Source organism: Rhagoletis pomonella, unplaced genomic scaffold (assembly GCF_013731165.1).
Source record: "Rhagoletis pomonella isolate Grant_MI unplaced genomic scaffold, Rhpom_1.0 Rhpom_scaffold_00002, whole genome shotgun sequence".
NCBI lineage: Eukaryota > Metazoa > Arthropoda > Insecta > Diptera > Tephritidae > Rhagoletis > Rhagoletis pomonella.
In genome coordinates, this window is record NW_023458556.1 from 112,705,319 (window position 1) to 112,731,406 (window position 26,088).

Consider the following 26,088-nt stretch of genomic DNA (forward strand, 5'->3'; position numbering starts at 1 on the left):
TCAGCTTTTTGAGGTACTTAGGCGGGTTGGGTACTTAAAAGAACCCGCTTAAGTACCTCGATGCGGGTACTTAAGCGAACATAATTATTGATGTAGTTACATCTTTTTGTTAACTTACATAAATATGTAAATCCTTGAATAAAACATCAACATTTAATGAAGTAAATATACGTATTTATTTAAGATCTTACAATTAAAATACAGTTCCTTCCCTAACAACAACAAATACCATGTAAACCTAAGCTTAAGATTTTAAAATTTGTTTTCTCAGATGTGTTTTTTGAGTATACAGTTTTATAGCCAATTAAATTTTAGTCTAATAATGTGCAAGTTTCAAGTGGCTAAAAATTAGCGTTGATTTTTTATAATTTTTTTGCTGAAGGTGTGTAACGCTGCCACTGAGATTCAAAATATGTAAATATTTTAAGGAATTTTAAGAGAGCACTTAAAAGGTGAAAATTATAAGTAAAATGGTAAATGGGGTACGAAAAATTTAGGTACTTAGGCGGGTTGGGTAAATAAGCGGGGAGGTACTTTGTTCCAATTACATTCGAAAATTCACATTTCCCAAAGATGTTGGTTACTTAAGCGGGTTAGGTACTTAAGCGGGTTTCACTGTACCTCAAAAAGCTGACATTTTTCGTGAGGTACTTAAGCGGGTTTTACTGTAGTACGGTCGATTGTGTGTACATTTGTACATACGTGCGTACGTAGATTTTAACTTTCGGACTTTGCACGGACCAGCTTTATTCTCATTAGACATGGGAAAAAAATATAAAAATATTGTTAAACAAATTATAAACACAACTGGGTACTGATTTGGTGTATAAACAGTATATTTGTACCTATACAATATGTATACTTATGTACACATTTTATTATAGTGTATAATTTTGTGTTTACTAAAAATCGTATGATCAAACATTAATCACTCGTTAGAAACGACTGGTTGGTTGACTTATTTAATACCGTAGCGACGTGACTATAATTGCACGGATTACATGTGCGTTATACACACATGCATATGTACATATGTATACAAACATGTTTCTGCACTGGTTTTTATAAACTTGGGCATTGAAACTATTGAATTGCTTTCAGTTTTGTTTGTCACAAGAATTTCAAGTCTCTGCAAATATCGAGCCCTAACGTAAGCGAAATTTTTTCCAAAATTTTCGTTTTGGTTGACAAAATAGTAAAACAGCGGTTCAAAGCAATGCTTTCACCATCTTTTCAATTGAAGTTTTTCACCTCACTTTGGAAACCACCTTCTTTTTATGAAATCACCTTACTTTCTAAGTATAAATTAGGTTTATCTCTAAAGTAATAAATTTTCTTTACAATAGGTAAATGTTTTGTTTTTTTAACAAAAAAAAGTATTACGTTTTTTCATTATCACACATACTCGTAATGGTAGGAAAGCACTCAGAAATGAATGAAAGTAAAGTTTCATTATTACTTATTAAAGATTTTACGAAAATAACAATTATTTTTGAATTCGCATACATCTTTAATTTCAAAATACATCGAGGCAGAGGAATATTTCAATCGATTAATTACATTTTAGTGTTTAGAGGAGGTACAGTTTTTCAGCTACTAACAGCTATTCATGAATTATAATATAAATTTTGTATAATGGTTGAATTACAGGCTAACCTAATATTCACCCACGCCGGCCATTTGCTGTCAAAAATTTCTCATGCACATACAACCGTAAAAAAAAAAAACGAATCGATATTGTGGGACGTGTGTAAAAAGTTAACGATACATATAAGACCATATTTTCGAAATAAATATTAACTTATTACTACTTATCAATTGCTTCGGCATTTTAGGCAAACGTGCGCTATTTATCCATAGCTGTATACCCTTGTGGTCAGCTGATTAAGTCAAGTGACATTTTAACTAGTTTTGGCTATTTTTTTTCTTTTGTTTATTTAATGATTAGATTTTTTTAGAAAAGTCTAGCACTTTACCTAACCAGCGCCACATAAATCCACATTTCAAACTTCGTACAAAATTATGAAAACTCAACAAACTTTAACATTTGCACCCAAAAACTTTAAACTTTCTATATAGAATTTTTAGAAAAATTTCGGGTATGCAGCGATATTACTACATATGAATTATTTGACCAGTTTGTAGTCAGAAGCGCTTAAGCCAAGATTAGTAAATGGCGAGTAGATACGAAGAGCAGAAATAAAATTGTATTCAGATTTTGCCGGTTTCGAAGTAAATTACTTGAACAATATTTTCATTTGCTATTCATAAATATGTATCTATGCATACATTTATGTACATATGGCTATACAAACTCGTACACTCTTATCTACATACATACATACGAATGTATGTACCCAATAAACACTGTGGCAAACGTTCAAAAATTACCTTCGATATCCAATATGCATATCGAACTGAGAACGAACTCATAACCAACATTAGTTTTACAACGTTGTTCCTATATTGGAAATATCCTCGAGATGGGTTCAAAAAAAAAAATGAAAACTGTAGGAACAAGAGAGAAAGTGAAATCCAGTTCATTCTCGAAGGGAAATACACTTAGGTGTTTTTTTATGCAGTACATGCGTTCCTCAGGGAGCCACATAAAAAAAAATCCGCATAAAAAAGTTCTTTACTTACATACAAAAACAGGGGATGCGTTCCAGCATTTTCAAAAACCGCACAAATTCAGATACTCCATGTAAAAAATTCTAAAAGACCGCATAAAAAAATCCAGTGAGGCAATATTAAGCAAAAGAAAAAAACAATTTATTTCTTCATTTCAACACTTATTATTCCATGTAAAACTGAACATAAATGAAATAAATAAAATTGTATCTGTGTTTCAAAAACAAAAAAATATCACAATACAAAGAATACAATGACAATGACAAAGAATACAAAGACAAATTATTTATCAGAAGTATTGTCTCTTACACGCTGAAAAAAGTAATAACAACTCTCAAAAAACAAAATCGCTGCAGCGAAAAAAAGGTTTGAAAAACCGCATAAATTGAAATCCGCATAAAAAGAGACCTAAAGGCCGCACACAAAAAGATGGGCATCTCTCATCTTTTTACGCGCGTTGTCAATCATCTGTTGCAAATAAATAAAATTATGTGAAATATTTTTAATTCTTAATCAAATGTAGGTAAGAAATATCATTTTTCATGAAATTATTGATATTAAATATTAATTTATCTGTCGTTAGTATGTAAATCTAGTGCTCAAAGCATTCGCTGCCAAGCGTTCATTGTAGCAAGCATACTTTTAACGTGCGTTCTGTCAAACTAACGCCAACGCCAAAGCCAACGCGAAAGTTCTATGGGGATCGGCCTTAAGTGTATAAGACAATCACTCTCTCTCATATAAATTTCAAACCGATAATGGGCTGGATTTCGAATTCATAACGAAGAGAAAATACATTGCATAACGAAGGTTCCGCTTTGCTGGATAATGGCCTAGTTCTCGAATATACTAACCTATTCACAATTGTTATCGAAGGTGGGACTCGAAAAAAAGATTCGTTTTCCAATCGTTTTCAAATTGTTAACCAAGCCCAATCTTTATTGGGTAGGTACATATATATTTATATGCATATGTATGTACAGCGTCCAGGCAACAAAATATGCAAAATCAACAATTAATATTGGCAATTCAATTCGAAATAAACGTGGCAAAATTAAAGACACTTCCTCCAATATGAAAAATTAAACCTAAAGTAAAAACGTGCGTTTGCGTATATTTTACGCTGCTTTGAATTAAATTTCAATTCCCTCAAATTATTCATATTTACTTATACATATATGTATATACTTTTGTACATCTGATCGAATGAAAGATAGGCATGTAGTTGTTTTTGCATTTTGCCCGCCTGTAATTGACTTCAATTGGGTTCAATTTAGCAGCGTTTACTGATTACTGTTGTTTTGCTAGTAGCTTTTATAAAGCATTAAGGCGGTCAAGAAGTGTTGAGGACTACCTCAGAAGAGTAAGTAAGCAGGAGATTGTAAGCTTACAAAATAAAAAACATTGCAAACGGCAATGAGCCTAGGGACACGATATCGAACCGAAAGTATCGATATGGTACTCATTTAAAGTATCGCTTTAAAAATATCGGGTACCCATTAATATCGGAATAAAAAGACTCGATATTCCAAATATCGATACCAAAATCCAAAAAATTTATCTGAATATAGGTTTCGCATATAGGCCGCTACACCCCAGGTTAGAAGTGCGCAACCCTTGAAAATGAAAAACAGCTTCCCATAAAATACAATCGCCGTTCAGAGTCGACATAAAACTGTAGGCACCACCTTTGTGTTGACTTAAACATTAATTACCGTTTAAAAATGTTCGTATTTAAATCAAGTGAAAAGTCTTAACCAAATCGATTTTTCCATTATACATACAATACGTACATATAATGGAAATGTTCAATTCAAATACTCCCGTACTAAAATGAAGCATTTTTCACTACACGGATGGCGTTTTGCACGTCTCGGATGCTTTTTAATATGTAATTAAGAAGGTATACAGTGACGAGCAAAACTGTAACATGGCGTAACACTTTTTATTTCAGCCACCGCTATCTTTCCAACTTCTAACGACTTTCACACTTTTGTTGTATATTCTTACTGGTACACCCCTACCCCTCTCTCATAAAGATTTGAAGTCAATCCAACAACAATAATTAAACCAGCAGGCAAAAATGTAAATTAAAGCCAATGTTACAGTTTTGTACTCACTCTCAGTTTTGCATTTTACAGTTATCTTTTACTTAGTTGAAAGTCAGATGGCTTTTTTCTGTATTGTAATTTATTCATGAAGTGATTACCAGTAAATAATATGGTTAATCAGGAAACATAAATGTAAATAATAGATTTACTGCGGAACACGGGACCGTAGGAAAAGTGGCAAAAAATTATGGAGCTCGCCACGTGAAAATGTTAAGACTGAGAAAAAATATAGCCTAAAATGTTGTTAAGGACAAAGGAAGTCTGCCAAAAAATATTACGGTCCGATATCTTCTGAACTTAGCAGCAAGTAGCGCTGCAGCCTCTATTACAGAAGAGCTTAAGGTATTAAAATTGAATGCAAATCAGTAGACAACGAGGCGAAGAATTGTCAAATTGAACGCAAAGGCATAATAAAAGAAGAAAAAACCATTTTGATCAAAATACATGTGCGAGAGTGGTAGCCTTTTGCCGGATCGCACGAAAACCGGACCGTTGCCTATTGGGATATGTTAGCCCTTACAGAATGCAATAAAGAAACACATTTATAAGATTTAATTGAAGGTTAGTTGGTCTGACAAGACTAAATTAATCGCTTTAAATCAGATGGCCGGGCATGGTATTGGATCAAATACCCAAATTAAGCCTAAGCGCATCATGTAAGGCAAACTGTGAATCACAGTGGTCGGTCAATAATAGTTTGGGGTTGTATTTCAAAAATATTGTTGGTCCGTTAGTACGCATTATTCGTAAAGAACAGTAATGCACTAATCTCGCGCTGTGATGTTGATTCAAACTCAACATTTGAAAACACCTTTACATGTATGGCTGTAGCTGAGTGTGCAAAGACGCTTGATACAATTAGTTGCGGCCAAGAGGGTCCGGGTTCAATTCCCATCAGACGGAACATAAAATTAATTTTTTCTCTTCTTAATTACGAAAAAGTATCTGTGCACTTCACAACCACATATTTTATAACGTATATACTCAAATTTAAAACGAGTTGGGTTGGTGCTCTTTCATATGCGTATTTTTTTCAATTTAGCACGTTTTTTTTTAATTCTAAATTTTTTTTCCCTCAGTGTTGTAATGTGAGTTTATGACATTCGATACGATACTAGGGTTCTGGTGCTCGATTCCAAAAAATATCGTTTTAAAACTATCGAGTAGAAAAAAATCGGTATCGAATGCCAAAAGTATCGATATGGTATCGTATCGTATCTAAATTCGTGTCCCTAAATGAGCCATAGTTTTAAAATTTTTCAAGAGAAGCGAGAAATGCTTTCAAACTGTTCTCAATGTATTAACAAATACTGTTCTTTTGAGATATGACTAAAAATTTTCGTACACTGAGAAAAAAAATTAACCAAAAATTGATTAACATTACCAAATTCAAACTTGAAAAGGAATCAACGTGATTTTTGGTTAATATCAACAATGCATTGGTTTTCAAATGTTCAACCTGAATTAAATTTTTTACAATCGGTATACTTACCACGAAAAAAACCAAACAATAACTTGGTAGAAAAAGCTATTGTACTTTCGCTCAGTGTATAAGAGGTCAATTTGAAATCAAACGACGGTACTAAAAACACGTTAAAAAAGTTTCACTTAGGGCCTCTTAAAATAATAAGGTCATTGTATGTGTATGCCATTTATATATATATGTATTTAGACTTCCCTAACTAAAAACCTAATTACTCCCAAAATGCAGAAAAAAGAAATGCATATTATATTCTAACCCGGAAACTACTCAAGAAATTTTCACAAAATATGATGCATGGTGTACGAGTAATTGTACATCACTTGTGTCTTTTTTGAATAATCGAAATAGCCTTAGCTTTAAAAATGAAGGTAAGAGCTCTAAAATGTTGAGTTCTTTTAAAATTTATTTCGCGGATGCCTTTATATGGTTATTTATGTTTACATATGGTTTATATGGTACAAACCAAACTTCTTATGATTGCTGAAATACATACCTATGTGCTTAGTGAGGAGTAGGGCATTCAATCCCGAAGCATTTTAACAATCCCGGGATTTCGGGATGTAAAAATTCTTATCTCGGGATCCCGAGATTTTTCGGGATTTTGACTTCAACTTTTTTGCATTTTACAGTAGGTTCGCCTTTTTCAAACATCACAGATTCATTGTCACCACATTCGGTCTTAGGGGAGCATAATGCCACTTAGTAAAAGAGAATAAAATATCTATATTACTTGTCGAAAATATTTACTCAAAGTAAAATGAAGAACAACTCTGCCACACTGTAAAAGCTTGTTGTGTTTTCAATTGCTACCAGATTTTTCGTTATTACACAGTTCTTGCACAAAATACTTGAACAAGTACAGTTATTCAGGCAAGTCCTGAAATTCACTTCCAAGTGAAAATGGCTCAAGTTCACTTTGAATCCAAATTTTTGTGTTCTGTATTTCTCGTGTTTCACGTCAAATGAATTCTGTTTTTCGTTTTCAATATCTCTTTCATTCTGTAAATGAATCAGTAAAAATCTCGGGATCCCGGAGCTGTAATCCCGGGATTTCGGGACATGGAAAAGTGTTTTTATTTTCGTGTTCGTGCGTGACTGAAATTTTTGCTGACGTGAGCATGCGTGAATTAGATTTCCTATCAGTCTCGTAATTTTCACATACCTATACGTATTTTCAACCAAAAATTAAGACATTAATGCGGAAATACAGATTTATTTAATAAATATCTACAGGAAACCAAAATTGTGAGGATGTTTTAAAATATTGAGAGAAAGCTTAAGATTTGCCACTTCTTAGAAGCCTTTCAAGGCAAATTTTAAACATACCAGCTGCGTCAGGCAGAATTCTAGAAGAAAGAGGTACACGACTGCTTGGTGAAAACCTCGACTATAAATATTTCCAGCTTTTTAATTATATTTTTAAGAAATATTTTGAGTATGCAGGTTTGTAGCCCATTCAATTTTAGTATTATAATAAAGTGCAAGTTTAAAGTTTTTTTTGTTGACGATGTCAGTAATTTTCTTCCATACAAAATATCGCACGTTTAATAATATAGGGATGTAATTCAAGACTTACGTTTTTGAAAATTTCATCATACAATTAAAAAGCTTGAAAAGGAGAATATGTTCAGCCTAACCGATGACTAAACTTCCCAGAAATGGCGAAGATATATGTATTTCCATCTGTATTTTTTGGTATACCAACTGTATGAATTGATGAAACTTTCTTTGCGTTTTCCCACAAAATTGAAATTTTGAAATAATTCTGTATTATTAAACGTGCGATATGTTCGACGATTTTTTTTTTATATGGAGAAAATGAACAACGCCTTAAAAAAAAATCCCAAACATCAATGGTAAGTCTTTGCTAGTTTCAACTTGCAATTGAATGGGCTTAAAATCTGCATACTCAAAATATTTCTAATTAAAAAGCTCGAAATTTTTACGAAAGTTGAGTGATTTTTTTTTTAATGTTGTACAAAATCTGAAACTTGGATTTATGTATATGGTGTAGTAAAGAATTTACTATATTTTTATAAGGAAACAATTAAAACTTAAAAACATTAAAAAAATATAGTGCGTTCATCCCTTGCTAGGCGTTCGGCCAAGCTTTTGTAACAATGTCCGTGAGTAAGCATGCGTGAGCGTGCGTGAACGTGATAGAAAAAAATATAACAGATCGTGAGTGTGCGTGATTTACAAAGCTATCAACATGAGCGTGCGTGAACGTGAGCCAAAATCACTAGCACGCCCATGTCTAGTATATATGTACATATATTTGTACTGGGAATAACACGTATCCATGCATACATATGTATAGTATATAAAAATTCCATGGCAATCGAATTATATACATATGACTGCAATCAAAATTCTAAAATATGTATTATTTTTAATTTTTTTTATTCAAGTGACTTGGAATTTTTCATATATGTATGTAAGTACATATCGTTACCTTAATTCACAAACCCCAAACCAATATTTTTTCTTAACTGCGGTTTTCTCAGACTTTGGTAGAATATATTAAAATACACTTTCAATAAAAATTTTCAAGTCTTACATGCCCCTTTTTAAAAAGCCCTATCTGCCTTTAATATTCTCCTTACGAGTCTAATGTTTTTTACTTCTGTAAAATTACAAATTTGTTGTTAGGGCATTTGTGAATTTAATTAACGATATGTATGTATGTATATGCTTTTCTATGGAATTTTCATATGGATATTTAATTTAAAAAAGTCATATGCCTAATGTACATACATACATATATATGTATGCCCATGTGTTTGTTTTACTTCAGCGAGTGTGTATTAAGCATATTCACCATATATGTATTATTTGAATAAATTTTCAAGTAGATGACGCTAGCGTACTGCTCTGGCGCTTTCAGGCTATTTGCAGTTCTCATCGTAGCGAAAGCCAATGACGATCTGACCATAAAAGCCATGCGAAAGAGAGTGCCTGCTGACGTTAAGATTCGCATTTGGATGAGAAATGTACGAAATGTGCAAAAAACTCAGCAAAATGTGATGGAATCAGAAGGTTGGAAAGTCGCACTTGCAAACAGACATACACATGTAGGTATATCTATGCATACGAATTGTACATTAGACTGCGTCAAATAAAACGTCTAATTTTTTTCTTTCGGCCCCATATGTATGAAAATTTCGTAGTCGGTCGCAAAAAAAATTTGCCAAAATTTCAGCCCTCTATCTTAATTTTTCAGTTGGCACTCACAAAAATAAGGATTTTCAATGAAAATAATCCTTTTTCACTTCTTTTTTATAAATAATTAAATATAACACATAAAAACAACAAAAACTTTGTAGTCCTTTAAATTTTAGTAAAAGGCTTGAAATTGCTAGGACTTATGGTCTGATTATGCATACTTCGCACAACTTCGCATAAACTTCAAACTGTAATTTCGTATGTACTTTGTATGTATTTTGTATGTATTCCATTACCTAGAAATTAGCAGAACTTTTAAAAACTTAGAGAACTGTTGAGTTTAGATTTTGCTTCACATTTTCTTAAGTAACATTTTTATTGCATTGGTACAAATGGTTGTGCGAAGTTATGCGAAGTATGCATAATCAGACCTTTAGACGTTGGCCTTTATTTTGTTTGATGCCCCGCAAAAACTTTGATTCTTTGGTAAGCGCTTACTTTTTGTATCGATGGAGTAACACATTACAATACACCGCAAAACAAAATTTTTCAATTTCTCGTCCAATGACATGCCCAGATTAAAGTAATGTGTACTGTAATGCTTGAAACACAATACCCGGCGAACGGCGAAGTTCGCCGAATTGGGCGATGCCGTCGTTCACCGTTCGCCCTGCTATTTCGCCTACTTTAACAGAATTAGAGCGGTAGCGAAAACAGCTGATACCGTTTCGTCGCACTTATAAGTTAGGTGACCATATTTTGAAAAACGAAACCATATTTAGAAATGATGAAATGATAACAAATATACATATAAGGCAAGGGGGAATTATTTACGAAACGCCGCCGAGCGAACTTCGCATTTCGCTTTGGCTGTGTTCAATTTCATATGCCGACGGGCGTTCTAATTTTGAAAGCGGAAATTTCGCTGTGGTGAGTTCGCCGTTCGCCGGAATTGTGTAGCACTGTTCGAAATTCACCACATACCTTCTAGTTTAAAGAACACATTACTTTAACCTTGGTATGTCATTGGAGGTAAGCGAGAAATTGTAAAAATGCTTTCCCACTGTATTACCTGTAATGCAGGGGATAACTAGAAAGTGAAAAAATTGTGTATTGAGGCGTATTGTAATACGTTACTCCATCGATACAAAAAAGTAACTGCCATACCTAAACAAAAGCGTCAGCGTTGTTTGGCTGTCAAAAAATTCTCATGCCCATACAATTTGTATGAAGCATACCGAAACAACGCGGCGTCAACGCTGAGCGGTTGGAAATTCCGATTTTGACAGGGCGTTAGGTATTAAAGTTGGCTGCAGAAAACGGCGAAACTGTCATTTTTGTGTTACACACAAACAAATCTATGCTTATTGTTGGTGTTATTTCTGCATTTGACGTAGCGTTGACGCTTTTGTTTAGGTATGGCACTTCGGCGCTAACGCTAGACGTCAGAAACCGTTCCGCCCAACGCTTTTGTTTAGGTATGGCAGTAGTAAGTTTTTGCTGTGTGGTATTTTTTTTCTTATTTTTTTCCATATAAAAAAATCGTCGAAATACATTTTTGTATGGAAAAAAAAATACTGTAGGGGCAACAATGGTTTTTTGTAATATTTAATTTTTTGTAAAAAGGCAGCGGGAACAATTTTTTTCATTGAAAATTCTTTTTTTTTTCAAGCGTTAACCGAAAAATTAAGATAGAGAACTAAAATTTTACCATTTTTTTTTTGTGATCGTCAGAAAAACATTATTTTTATTTGACACAGTCTAATGTTCATGCATATGCTAACAATGAGCCTCCACTAATAAATTACCTCTTACACAAAAAAAAAAATATTACTGAAGTCATCAAGTAGTAGAGAAGAATATTTGTGTTGCGATTAAATATAATATGTACTCGTACATACATACATATATGTATATATTCAGGTTGGACATATATACATACATACACATGTACATCGGTACATGATTGGACAGAATTATATAAAAAAAAAAACACTAGCGGATACCGCAAATCCTAACAGGAATTACTTCTAGCGGTATCATTTTTTGCTACTCTAAAATTCCAAAATGCATAACTGATCTCACTTCCAGTCAATACAATGCACAGACAAAATATGTATACATAAATATGTACATACATGTAACTACACTTCTCCACCGGCTCGCATACATACCTTTGACGTTTTGGTAGACATCCTGACTTTTGTCCCAGGCCGCACCTACAACCGGCAATTTAATAATACGCTCTAGCGATTCCAGATGTGGCAGCAGGTTCTGTACATCTTTGCCTTGTTCGATGGCAACGGTGCCATTTGCGGGAGCCACGAGAGTTTTGCTCTGGTCTGCACTTGTAGCCATTTTCGGTTTTATTTAGATTTTTTCTCAAAGTTTTTATTATTACTTGCACTTGCGTTTAATATTTATTCGGCACAATTTACGAAAGAAAATATTCTAGTTCTATTTCACTTGTTTAAAAATTGCACAAATTCACAGTCTTTTGTGGAATTAAAATATGGAAAATTTTAAAAATTCTTTTTTTTCCGCTATATACTCTTACGTACGAATGTGACACGCTTCTGACTAGCCCCCAGCTCTGTACTCGAGTATTATATGAAAAGCACAGTCCGAATATTTGCTTCCAGCGCAATCGCTCGTCGCTTGTCCCAACTTTTTACTCAGAGTTATACTCATTTGCTCGCTGTTGCTAACACGATCGGCACACACGCATAGCGATGTAATTTTTCTGCTGGTTTATCGCTTATCTAAGCTGGCTCTCTTTACGATAGCTCCCCAATCGCCTGTTGGCATCCATATGTACCCACATATTTTCTCTTTATTGTCCACTTGAACAACCAGACAAGTCAGTTGACTCAGCCGCTAACAGAGTTGCCACGGACAAATTTTTTTTCCTACTAAAACTTCTTACTAAAATCAACCAAAACCTACCAAAATTTTATTGAAGTTTTTAATATCTTCTTTATGTCAAGATTATTAAAAATGTAACTAACACAACATTTAGGAAAACTAAAACCTGCTAGTACAACACAAAAACAAATTAGCCACGTATAATAATTCATATAACTGTACAAACTTACACACATGTTTGTCTCTTTACACATATATACATATTATTACATATAATCAGGGAACGGATTTTTAGGACCTAAAACCTATAAAAACAGCAAAATAAAATAGCGAAATTGGCAGGAAAGGGCACTAAAATTTGCAAAAAAGCCAAAAGACCACACTAATTATAGTAGCATTGAATCGCAGTTTGAAGTTTTCTGGTAGCATTCTCATTCGACTTTTGCGAAGAAAAGCCTTGAATGTACTAAACGTGCGCCCGACATGAGTTGATACATGTGGCGCCCAATTTAAATATGGCACGGTAAAACTTTCATATTATCAGAAATAAGGGCTTTTTCCTTGCCCTTTACAATTAAAGGTAGAAAAGGCAAATCGAATATACTCTACCTCTTTAGTAGAAAAAAAGGCAATTTCCAGAAAATCCGTTCCCTGATTATTCTTATTATTATTACGTCGGGGATACACGCGCTGCGACCTAGGAAGATCTATTGTGCTTAACCCTATTTGTAATCACTCCAACTCTCTTTAAGAAGTTAGGCACTTTGGAGGGCGACATGTTTAAAATTTTGGATGAAGAAGACAATCGTTCCCCAAAGTGTATCAGTCTGCTATTTATGAAACGTGGGCAGTCACATAGAATACGCTCTGTGGTTTCCTCCATCAGGTCACAAAAGGCTAGGGACCATGCAAGTGCATTTGGGCTCCACGCTTTGCGAGACAGTCAGCTTTTGTTGCCTTTAAGCCCTTCACGTCCCGGAACCCATCACAGCGTTACGTTATTGTGAGCTTCCAAGTGGTTCAAAAAGTATTTTAACCTTCCTGACTATCCGACATAATATTTAATTTGGCCCCATTTGTCCTTCTACACAGACTTCGATTGCGAAGACTTTCGCCTGGAATATAGTTGGGTATGTGTAAATTGGCAGACTTTCTGGAGTTTTGATCCAAATACGCCTGCCCAGTAATATCACTTCACAGCAGTCCCTTTCAGGAATTCTGATCATGTAGGATTTGTAAAAGGATAACTAGGGGATTATGCAGGAATGGCTTTAGAACCTCCAAAAGACCCCGAAGATCGCAAATTTTCTTGTTGATTGTTGTAGGGCGCTGAAGCAGGCCTCTTCTTCAAACAGAATAGACAAAGGAGGAATGCCTGTAATGACACCAAGGGCATCCGTTGGACAGGTGCCTATAGCTCCTGTAATGGCCACGCGGACCAGTCGGTGCAACTTGCTAAAGGTGGAAAGCGCCTTTATTTGCGTAGCTTTTGGTCACCAGGCCAGTGGCGCATATGTGACAACGGGTCTTACTACCATATTGAAAGACCAATAGGTTAGTTTTGGTGATATTCCTTAAGTCTTGCAATGAAGTCTCTGTCAGGTGGACAATGGTGGACTACACCGGTGAAATATTCGTGTAAACAAGGTTGCTAAAATGTTTGGAGATACATATTTTATAATTTTCGCAAATAACTATTATTGTCGCGGAACCTACCAAAATCCAATCTAGCCTACCAACCTATCAAATGGAAAAAAAACCTACCAGTTTTGGTGGAAAGGCCCATGGTTGGCAACACTGGCCGCTACTCCCTCACTCAGTTGCCGTTGCGTGGAGCGCTAGCATTCGCTGGCATCATAGGGGAACTTCGTTTTTTTGTCACCTCATATGACAAATTTGGAGTTTTGGACTCTGAGTTCGTAGATCACTAATGGGTTTTACGAGTATTTAACTAATATTCTCTTAAGCACATGGCTTGAGGTTACTTATATTCGAAGGCATTTATATATATGTACTTATTTATATACATACATAAATAACGCTACCTTAACGTAGAAAGTCCCTTACTAATATTTGTGTTTCATTACGGAGTGATGAAATAACTCCATAGAAAACCAAGTCCCTTTGCTGCGAATTTCTTTTAAAGGCAGTTTTTATTGAAAAATGTAACTAACTGTATGCCGTAGTCGTTCTTTTTAAAATCCAATAGGTGTTAATCAAATGCTGAATTTGAAAAGAAATTGAGTTAAGGCTTTTCTATATTAAGTTAACGATATGTATGTACATTAGACTGCATCACTCCCCATACAAAAAAAAAATCGGTACTATTTTTCCATTGGAAATATAAAATCTTTTATATTTTAAGACGTCCACCAAAATATTTCGGAAAAATATTAAGATTTACGTGAGCGGGACCGATTTGAAAATTCCTCCAAAAATCGGGTTTTTATGAATAAAAATAGTTTCTTAAAGATTTTTTTTTTTAAATCCGCTCAAATAACAAAACGGTTTAAGCGTAAAAAATTTGCATAAACATATTTAAAACAAATTAAAAAAAAAATTAACGGAATCGTAATGATTCGATTTTTGAGGCTGTTTTTTAACTTTTTCAAAGATTGGTATAAGAAAAACTTGAATAACTGAACCTAAACTCTTCCGATTTAGACTTAAGGGGTGTCATTGGAAAGGTATTGTCTCACCCCTTTCATTTCTTTGCTAATAAACTCATTCAAAGGATGAAAGAGAAAGGTAGAATGAACGAACGTCATTCAAAGTTGAATTAAGATGTGTTGGTAACATTAAAAAAATAAATAAATTGGGACACGAATGACTTTTTTTTGACAGAAAAAAACAGGGGGAAAATATCTTTCCACTGAGATCACATAAGTCTAAATCAGAATAGTTTTGGCCCAGTTATTTAAGTTTTTCGTAAATCAATCTTTGAAAAAGGTAAAAAAAAAAACAGTATCAAAAACCTCGTTCTTACAATTCAAAAGATTTTTAAAAATTTTGATGCAGATTTTTTAAGTTTAATCTGTTTTATCATCTGAGGGGACTTTTTTTAATTTTTTTTCCGAAACTATTTTTATTCATAAAAACCCCATTTTATGAGGTATTTTCAAATCGGTCGAGCTCACTTAAATCTTAATATTTTTCCGAAATATTTTGGTAGACGTCTTAAAATATAATAGATTTTGTAGTCCCGGCTGAAAAATCACTTCTTTTTTGTGATGCAGTCTAATGTACATACATATATCTGAAGTATATGAATTCCAAACTCTTTAAATAGAAGTTCAGCTTTTAAAAAGTTGTATGTATTTTCTGTTGAAGGCGAAAAATTCCCACATATAACGCAACATGGAAGTGGTACTAAATAAAAGCATGAAGCTTCTTATTCGAAATAAAGAAAAGTTTAATAAACTTGCATTGGCTATTGAAAATTCGTATGTGGGTATATCTCTAGAACATTTGAGTTTGGTGATTATGCATAGTTTCGTAGGTATATGGTCAAAATCGCTATATACATATGTTGTGTATTTCTCAAAAGAAAATTTCGCTACCTAAAGGTGAAAAAGGTGTCAAGTCCGTTTTTTTTTTTTTAATTTAGTTTTTGGTGCAGAATGGCAGGTAATATGAAATCGATTTTTCGTCTCTCCTGGACAATTTCAAAAAATGGGCTTGGCAACTTTTCACCCTTAGGTGACGATATATTATAATAAGAGCCGTTTTTACAAAGATGAGTTAACTCTCGTTCGGTAGCTAACTACAGGTTTTCTATACAAAACTTTTAAGTTAACTGCCGAATTTCAGTTAACCCCCCACTGTGAAAACGGCTCTAAGAGTTACTAAAGTGTTTTATCCAATGTGAAACAATACCCGAGCGTTGTAATCCCAAAACTAGCTGAAACACCAATGAGTCAAAATGATGATTTTTCTTTTGCACGCTGCAATTGCTTAACGAATGGATTTGGGCATTGATAATTATCAATTATTTATAATTTTTAATTTAGTCTTTAAGTATTATAAACATATGGTACACGCAGGTGTGCCATTCATAGATTAGATACAAAAAAAATTATAAAGTAGTAATTCCGTATTATTAAAATTTAACTAATGGTGTTTTCGTTTCCACCAAAAAATGTTGCCCTCGCACGGTGCAAAATGTGTTTGATGTTACACTCAACCCTTTAAAAGGGCAAGTTTTTGCCTTCTTGTCCTTGTCCGGCTTACGCATTTCATAATATTGTCGTTTTAAGCAACCATCTGATTTTCAGGGCAACCAACTCCCCTGACAAAGCTTCAAAGGGCAGAAAATGTGCCTTTTTTGCCTTACAAGAGTGTGACATTTTAAGAAATGATCACAAAGTTTTCTCACCCTTTGCCCTTATTTTGGAATCGAATACGAAAAGAGAAAGGGGCAGTCAAAATGCGACAGTTTTTGGTAGAAACGAAATCACCATAAGTTTTTCTGTTTTTCCACGTAACTTTTTTTTTGAATTGAATTTTTGAAAATGGCATTGAAACACTTTATTCTATATAAAAGCATAAACAGACGGCAGCGTTGATCCGGATCAACTCGGAAATTAACTGCAGTTGATCTGGATTAAGTCCGAGTTTAAGCTTTTAGATACTCTTGGACATGACACCAATGGTGAATGTGTGCCTCTAGTAGTTAGAACCAGAGTTGGGAGTATTCGAAATTTAGTATCTGAAAGGAAACTCAAGAATAAAAATCAATTTTTCCGCTGGCACACTTATAGGTGGATGGTGTTTTATGCTAGAAATCGATTGTTTTACACTTGTATATGTAATTTGTTCATAAATCGATAAGAGTGTAAATAAAGTTTAATCTAGTTATTAAGCCGAAAGCTTTCAAAGGTCAACATTTTAAGCAAGTTTCGGTTTTTGAAGTCCGTTTTGCTCCATCTTATCAGGATTTTTTCTAACCACAAAACACATGGCGGACTTTATGCGGCTGACAAAATTTTTCAAATTTTGATGGATTTACTTTATTCCTGGTATCCGGAAGTTTTTGGGCCCGCTGATTACAAATATGAAGTCACATTTTCAAAATTCAAAATAGAGAATCCAATATGGCGGTCAAATTTTTAAAACAAATTTAATTCTTATAAGATTTGGTACCTTTGGCCGTCATATTAGATCCGCCATTTTGAAATTTTAAAATCTGAATTCATATTCGTAACCACCCAGTGGGAAAATGTAATGTATAGTAATCGAAAAAATAATCAGTAATAATCAGGGCGAAGAAAAGTGGGGCATTCAATTTTGCATTACCTAGTATCGAGAAATGAATGTGTTTTATAATGAAATTTTTGGAACTTTTTGAATACATTAGCATGCTGATTACATAGTTAGCAGTAATATTATCGAGGACGCATAAGTAATACATTATATAATTTATCACGCATGTCATGCATTACTACTTTTCCAACTGGGCAGCGATCTTAAGATCCCCTTTACCTTTATACCAAGATATATGTAGTAAATCCGTGAATATTTTTGAAAAAAAAATGTTGTCACATAAAGTTCGTCGTGTTTTTGAGGTTAGAAAAAAAATTTTGACTTGATAAATCAAAACGGACTCCAGGGTCATATTGAAGGAACCTAAAAACATATATAACACCATCTGGCCAAAGAAGCTTTCCTAAATTTTTTTTTTGTTATCCTATGTTTTTTCAAACTTCGAAAATCAAAAGGTCCTGAGATATGCCCATGTAAAATATTCCGTACCACCTTACTAGTAAACAAAGAAAATTCGCCGTACACCCCTGAGCCTAAAGTATTTTTGCAAGGCCATTTCGAAAAAAAAAAATTCGGTCGAACTTAGGATTTGCCTGTTTACATTATTCGGTCACACCTTCATACGTTCGGCGGCAATACAATTTTTTTATACCTCTACTGGAATAATCGAAATACTTCCTTAGCGAAAGTTTAAAAATTTTAGGCGAGCTTTAATTTACCTTGGTATAAAGGACTGAGATCTGGTCGGTAAGTACTTGAGGTCAATGGACTTTCGTCAATAACATCGATATATTATAGGTTAGGTTATTAAGGCGCGTACGAATGCCTCGTACTTCCACTCGGAGGCAGATTTGCCCATTGTGAATGCCCTCTGTGAGTGTCAGGAGGAGGCACTTCCTTCCAACCGAGGTTAATCCATAATGTCAGTATAAAGTCTGTCAAACCATTTAATATCCCGGATGAAGCCGGATGTTCGATATTTTCACCTCCGCTATCTCTCCCAAGCTATTAAAAAAGCGTGACCCCAAATGCTTGAGACGCTTTGTCTGGAGCATTGACATAAGAAGTGGTGAATCGATTCCTCTTCATCCTCTTCCCGACAACTTCTGCAGGGAGAGCTTGTTGGTATACGCCATCGATGGAGCATTGGTGCTATAGCACAGTGCCCTGTGATGACACCGGTAAGAGTCCTAACTGCAAATTTGTTTAGTGTTTTCTCAGTACGACTCTTATTGAGTCTCGGCCACAAGAATCTTGAGACCTCACAGTCCTCCCGATCGATCCAAAGGTCATTGGTTACTGATGTGGTGTATTCTTCAATCCCCCTTAGCAGAAAAGTAATAGGTGGCAGTAGGGAGTTGTCCGCTTCGCTAATTTGCATTTCCGAGCCGGGTCTAGCCATCTCATCAGCTATTTCGTTCCCTTCTATATTGCTTTGTCCAGGAACCCAGCAGAGAGAGATTTTGACGTGACTCAGTGAGGCCAGCGTTGCACGACATTTCCGAACTGCCGCCTGGCTGTCAACTAACATAGTGACGTTTCCTGACAGGTACTTACTATCCCGCATGAGACAGGCCGCCTTCTCTATGGCAGTTATCAGGCAGCGGTATGATTGCCTTATTTGAAGGTCGTTGGAGTACAGACCCAAGCCGACTCCTTTTTCCATCTTTGAGCCATCGGTTTAGATGGAAATACCATCATTTACCGACAGGAGACCACCTTCCCAATCTTCCCGGGTTGGAAATTGTATGGGAGTGCACGTTGTTGGTCTGATTCCACAATTTTGATTCCCTCAGTCTAAGGGCCGCTTTTGCGGATGCACCTGTTAAAAATACTTATGCCGGCTTCAGGTAAAAGATCATGTTCAGCCCTTCTTGTAGCGCGCTTCTTACGGCGCCTGATAAACCGAGGCTTGCGACAAAATATTTTTTTATTTTCACTTTTATTTCAACATAGATTTATTAAAAGAAAAATACTGATAAAAATAAAATATTTCACCCAAACAGGGTTGAAATTTTAAAATTCCTACCCGTATTTTGTTTGTAAGTATACTAGTGGCATTGTGCTACTATGATAGCACGGCCGTGTAACCAATGTACAGTAGTCGAAAAAATTATAGCCCACCAAATTTTGACAAGCTTTAAAATATTTATTTGGCTGAGCTCAGGCGACCTAGGCCCACAGCTTGGCGGGCTGTGGACGGCCTAAATATAGGCTAGCTGGGAATAACCAATAAGCAGCCCCTGACCAAGAGCGGTAAGAGTGGAGGGCGTGGCATAAAAGGCCACAACAGCCCTGCGAAACTTAAGCGTCAAGGCGAGTCTATGCCGCCTTTAAGTAAGCGTCCCCAGCCCCACCGGGGTTGCACCGGGGGAACACCTACCCATGAGAGGGAGGCAACACGCGACGAGGGATTTCCCAACAGCAGATAAATACTGGGGGGGGCCACTCTGGTGTATTCGGTTTAAGGGCCCGCCAGTACATGCGGCGTCTGTGCACCAGTAGGTGCAGCTGCAAATGTTACGCTTTATTTTTCATAAAGCAGAAAAAAGGAGAGAAATCCAGTGCATGTCTGGCCGGTATCTGGCGGTGCACTGGTCAGCGTCTGACACCATGTTAGGTGCGGCTGTATGATATCTATACACCAGTACACGTCGAAGCACACTGGGAGTGCCTTAGATTGTAGTCGATCGATTTGACTGCAAAGATGGGGTGATGTGAGCATAGCTCTGCCGAGGTGGTAGCCCGCCGTGTGCCAGGAACCAGCTACTTCGGGCCTTGGTCAATAAGTGTACATTGGATGCAGAATAGTAGTCTGCATTGCCCCGGGCGACCGTGATCCGTCCTGCGTCCCGGGATCAGCAAAACGTAGATCGTGCCTCAAGGAACTGGGGTAGGAGCAGCGACTCCGAGGGTACACCCGCTGTCGATTTTTACGGCCCGCCCCCCTGCACACGATGCGCTGGAACCTAATTTATGGAAAACAATGCAAACCAAAATATAAAAAATTTAAAAGATTTTGAGTCGGGGCCAACAAAAAATGGCACCACCTTTCAGGAGATCAGCGAGACTTCAAAGGTCACCTCCTCTGGCAGTTAAACTAACACCGAGAGCTGAAAAGGAGCAGGTTGGGACTAGCGTCTCAAAAATTATAGATTCAGGACCTACTGTTAACTCGACTCCAATAACGACACCAACGCGGACCGAAACACCCACCACGAGCGCAAATGTAAACTGTGATACAATACAGAAGTCTACCACGAAGAAATCAGGTTGACCGCGCCAAGATTTTATCGTGAAAATGCGTTTGGAAGAAGAAGCTTTGGACAAATGTCGTAAGTGCCTTCAAACAATGAAGACGGCTTTGGCTAGACAGAGAAATCTTACCATGGGCATCAAAAATGGGATCTCCGAAATGGACGAACTCTTCGACATAGTAGCTGCAAGCTGAAGGAACTGGCAAAGAGCAGAGAAGGAAACACGGCAAACTGCGTCTACGAAGATTGTCGACACACCAACCAGACCGGCCCACAAAAGGGCAGCCTCAAGTCCAGCCGACGCAGAAAATGTCAAACGAGCTAAGGAAGGCGACCAAGAGAAATTGCAAATGGTCCCCAACAGGAAGGAGGTTAAGGAGGTTAAAAATAAACGACCAGATAACCAGTCGGTTAAAAATCGCGGACCAACAAGTTATACAGCAAAAGTAAGAAGAAGCTCAGAGTCCGACCTCCCAAACAAGACGCGATAATGATTCTACCAGCAGAACCCGGACGATGAAGTAGGCGTGCGGAAAATCCGGAAAACAAAGACGGGCGCTATCCTACTTGAGCTAGAAAAGGGTGCCAAAGTCGGTGACCAGTTTTGCAAGAAACTGAAAACTGCCGTCAACGAGACTCAGCAGAGGTGGAAGGACTCAAAGAGAAGTCAACGATAGAAGAAGTCGAAGTAGCACTAAAGAAAATAGCTCCAGATGCCGGAACTATGAGCGTTACCCTCACGGAGCCAAATAGCCGAGAACAAATGCGCGCATTCGTCAAACTACCAGCAGAGGACGATGCGACCCTCCTAAAAGCAGGATTAGTTAAGGTAGGGTGTAATAAAATTCGCATTCGCGAGGCCAAGGGCATAAAACGATGCTTCAGATGCTTCGGATTCGGCCACATGCAGTACAACTGTAACGGCGAAGATAGAAGAGCTAAGGGCTTATGTATTCGCTGCGGTGAAGCAAATTATAGGATGAAAGAATGCCGAAATAAACCGAGGTGCTGCCTTTGTCCAGAAGCCGGAGAAAACGCAGTTGACCATATACCTGGTACAAACAAGTGCATGATATACAGAAAAACCTATGACAAATGACACGAATTTTGCAAGCCAACATGCACCGAAGTAAAAATGCAGATGAAATATTGAGTCAGATCGCGGTGGAAAAAGTATAGATGTGGTACTTATAAGTGAACAATACAAACAGCGTAACGATGGAACTTAGCTCGAGGTAACGAAACACAAGCAACTACACTGTTTTAAGAAAGGGATCGGGAGAATGCTTTGTGTGGATAAAAAATAACCAATACAAACTCATGAGTTGCTATCTAACACCAAGCGACCCGGTTGAAATGTTCCAAAGAAAATTAGACCTTACAGAAGATTAAGCCCTAGAGATCGGCGGAAACATTGTAATGACAGCCGACTTTAACTCGAAACTTGTAGACAAAACTATGACAGAGATTGTCAAAGCCTGCAACGCATCCATGCCAAAAGCCAAACCATTCAAGAAAAAAACGGCATACTGGTGGACAAAGGAAATAGCTGCTCTTCGACGACTCTGTCTCCAGAAAAGAAGGAAGCTTACTAGGGAAAGAATCAGAGGTGTTACAACAGTCACAATGGAAGAGTACAAGACAGCTAAAACAGACTTGAAAAGGGCATTTCGGCAAAGCAAAGCGAAAAAATTGGAGCAACTGCGAAATTACATAAATACCAACCCCTGGGGTCTAGGGTACAAAATAGTCATGCACAATCTTGGGACCTTTTAAAAGAAACCAACTCTCAACAGCGAAAAAAATGCATTTTATTGTAGATTCATTATTCCTCAATCACCCAGCAAGAGCAGTCGACCCGGAAGTTACACACCCCGAAGCACTCCCAGGAGGAGGAACTCAAAACAGCCCTTAAAACTCTGAAAAACATCAAGGCTCCTGGCCCGGATGGTATCCCTGTGGAGGTTCTAAATGAAATCGGAAATTCACGCCTCAATATGTTGCTACAGATGTATAACGCCTGCCTGAGAGAAAGAAAATTTCCGGAAAGATGGAAAAAGCAGCAACTAACGCTTATTGGCAAAGGAAAAGGGGACCCTGAGTCCCCGGGGCATACGGGCCATTGTGCATGCTCGATAACGTGGGAAAGCTCTACGAACGACTTTTAAAACCACTACTACAGCGGCAATACAGGAGGCAGGAGGGCTGTCACCAAGACAACATGGTTTCAGACCAGTGGGGCTTTTCTCAAACGAGTTAGCGACAAATATCGTATCGCTATCTCAACCTTGCGGCATTCATAACATACATCAGCAACTTGCGATAGCGATCCAAAAATTTTGGCTAACTCGGTTGAGAATAGCCCCACAGGAAGATCCACATTCAGACGTCCTTGAGAGTTTCCAGAGCGCGCAGAAAGGAAACCACGACTCTCGAAAAATAGTTCTCCTGGCAACACTAGACGTGAGAAACGCCTATAACAGCGTTAGATGGATTGACATAATCGAGACCTTAGAGTCTATCACGTACACAGCCAGTTGATGAAGGTAGTACGCAGTTACTTGAGTGGCCGCATGCTCCTCTATGAAACAAGCGATGGAGTCATGACAAAGCCGATAGCTTCGGGAGCAGCCCAAGGCTCTATATTGGGCCCCGACATTAGGAACATAAATTACGACGGAATCTTAGAAATAGACATGCCAGACGACACTCATCTAGTCGCCTTCGCAGATGATGTCGCAGCGGTAATCAAGGACACTGCAGAAGCACAAAGAAAACTCAACCAACTCATGCTACGCAACAAAGAGTGGCTAGATAACCACGGTCTAACGCTTGCCACGGAAAAGACAGAAATACTCCTGCTAACACGGAGACACATCCTGATGAAGTCGAAATGAGGGTCTGTGACACAGTAACTCTCTCCAAGAAATCTGTGAGGTACCTAGGACTAATATTGGGCCCCAAGCTGACATACTGGGCGCAAATACAGCACGCGGCTAAGAAAGCACAACTAGTGGCAGCATCGCTCAGCAAGCTGATGGCAAATATTGGAGGACCAAAACAGAGCAAGATAAAACTCCTAATGGACATAACCACGTCAATCCTTCTCTATGGCAGCGCAATTTGGACAGACGCACTGGCAGCAGAAAAATGAAAGGAGGATACTATCTTCAGTACAGCGCACAGCTGCTCTTAGAGTGGCATCAGCTTACCGTAATGTAGCTGAGCCAGAGATTCTAGTAATAAGCGGAATCCTACCCATAGATCTAGCGGCCAAAAAACGCAAAATGAAGTGGGGATTTAAACAAGCTAAGGCCTCGCTGACGACTGTGCAAGAAATAGAAGAGCAAATATGGGCCCTGTGGCAAGAACGTTGGCATGCAGAAAAAAGACGAAGGTGGACAGCAAAACTAATACCTAAAATTCAGGAATCGACAGTTAGAAAATTCGGCAATGTAAATTATTACATAACCCAACTACGGCCATGGATACTTCCTGAAATACCTCCACCAGATGGGCAAGGCAGAGAGCCCGAGCCGAGCTAGACGACGCAGATGCGCTTGAGCGACAAATAGGCAAAATCACCGCAGAGAACATAGTCAAAAAAATGACGAATTGCGAGGAAAACTGGAATGACATCGCAACGTACACAGAAAATATCTTGAGAGTCAAAAACCGAGAGCTAGGCACCATAGTGAACTACAAGTGGCTCACCTGGACGCAGGAGAGTAGAAGAGTCTGAAAAGACCTTTGGATCTCTACCCCCAAGTAATGACAGAGCGGTTCCAGGGTAAGGGTAGCGAAGAGTCCAGTGAGAGGGGATTTTTTAGTGGCCACACGTAACAGCGACGGCTGTTATAGATCCGAAGGAATTTTTCGCCCACTTCTCCCGCCAAAAAAAAAGAAAAAAATTAGTTTTGGTTAGTTTTTATAGTTCATTCTTAAACAACATCCATATAAATACAAGTTTAAAGGCAGTGTCACACGATTGGTGCAAATCGTATCCCAATTATGGGAATACAGAAATATTTTTCTTTATCCCAATCCCGAAAAATAATTTGTTGAAATATTAAAAATGCACAAATCTGTACAAATATACCAATCGAGTGACACTGCCTTTAAAATTTATGCATTTAAAAAAATTCAAATCTCGAGTTTTTAATTCGATTCTGAGTATGCAGTTTTGTAGTCCATTGAATTCTAGTAGAATAAAGTGCAAGTTTCAAGTCGCTAAAAACTACGGTTGTTTTCTTAGAATTTTTAAAAAAGCTTGAAATTCGTACGAAAGTTTGTTGAATTTTTTTAAAATTGCACAAAGTCTGAATCTTGGATTTACACGGATTTTTTTGAAGAATGAACCATATTTTTATAAAAAAAATAACCAAAATTAAATAACAACAAAAATAATACGTTAGAACTTGGCAAAAAGTGGTTCGGCTATAATTTTTTGACCACAGTACGTATTTTTTTATATATTTAATTGGACATGCACATTTTACATTATAAATAATGCTGTTTTTTTTGCCTTTTTTCAATTTTAAAATTCTAACCCTGGTTATTAACATCTTTTTAGCGGAAACGCTACATTTCGAGAGGGGTCAGCACACCTACAACCCCAAAACTCCCCGAAACCCGGCACCCCCGAATTTTACCAAATTTTGGACATGTGCACGGCTGCATTGAAATTCGCCGTCAACGCAGCGCCAAAGTTGTAAGTATGTGGACCGGCCTCTATTCTTTGTACGTACATATATAAATATACATGTTATGTATGTACATATTTATGTATACAACTTTAAAAAAGATTGTACCAAATAATCTATGCTTATGTTTATAAATAAATTTTATTTTTTTTTTGCGTTCTCTGGTTGCACCCCGCTCGCTGCGAGTCCGCGCGGCACGCGGCATGAAGGCAAAAGCACCCGTGGCAGGAGCGAAAAAAATTAATAACTAGCGACTCCGTGCAAGTTTCCGTGTTTTTTTTTTTGCTTTTAAATAATGTATTATAGAATAAGGATTGACATTCACTGTACGAGTATTAAAAAATCTGATCGAGAAGTAATAAATATTTCCATTTAATATAAAAATTAAAAAAAACTTAAAAATTGTATACGAAATAATGATTATTTGAAAAATTGAAACAATCAGGCTAAAGCGTGTCTAATTAACTATTATCGTGTAAAAAATAACTGAATTCATCAAAAATAAAGTTAATAACAATTACTCTTGTAAAACTTCGAATTTTGCAAAATTGCTCAAATGATATTTTTTATTTTTAATATTTTTATTGAGCTTTGTACCACGATTGTTTATT

At 36.8% G+C, this 26,088-nt stretch overlaps 1 protein-coding gene across 1 annotated transcript in view; it reads right to left on the bottom strand.

Annotated features, from left to right (window-relative positions):
- LOC118734336 (lipid storage droplets surface-binding protein 2) overlaps window positions 1-12,160 on the bottom strand; it is a 34,825-nt gene extending 22,665 nt beyond the window's left edge. Inside the window, exon 1 of the mRNA XM_036464057.1 lies at window positions 11,565-12,160. Within this exon, the coding sequence (XP_036319950.1) occupies window positions 11,565-11,748 (184 nt within the window). The 5' untranslated portion in view covers window positions 11,749-12,160. The remainder of the gene's footprint in view (window positions 1-11,564) is intronic.
- Between the last annotated feature and the right edge of the window lie 13,928 nt (window positions 12,161-26,088).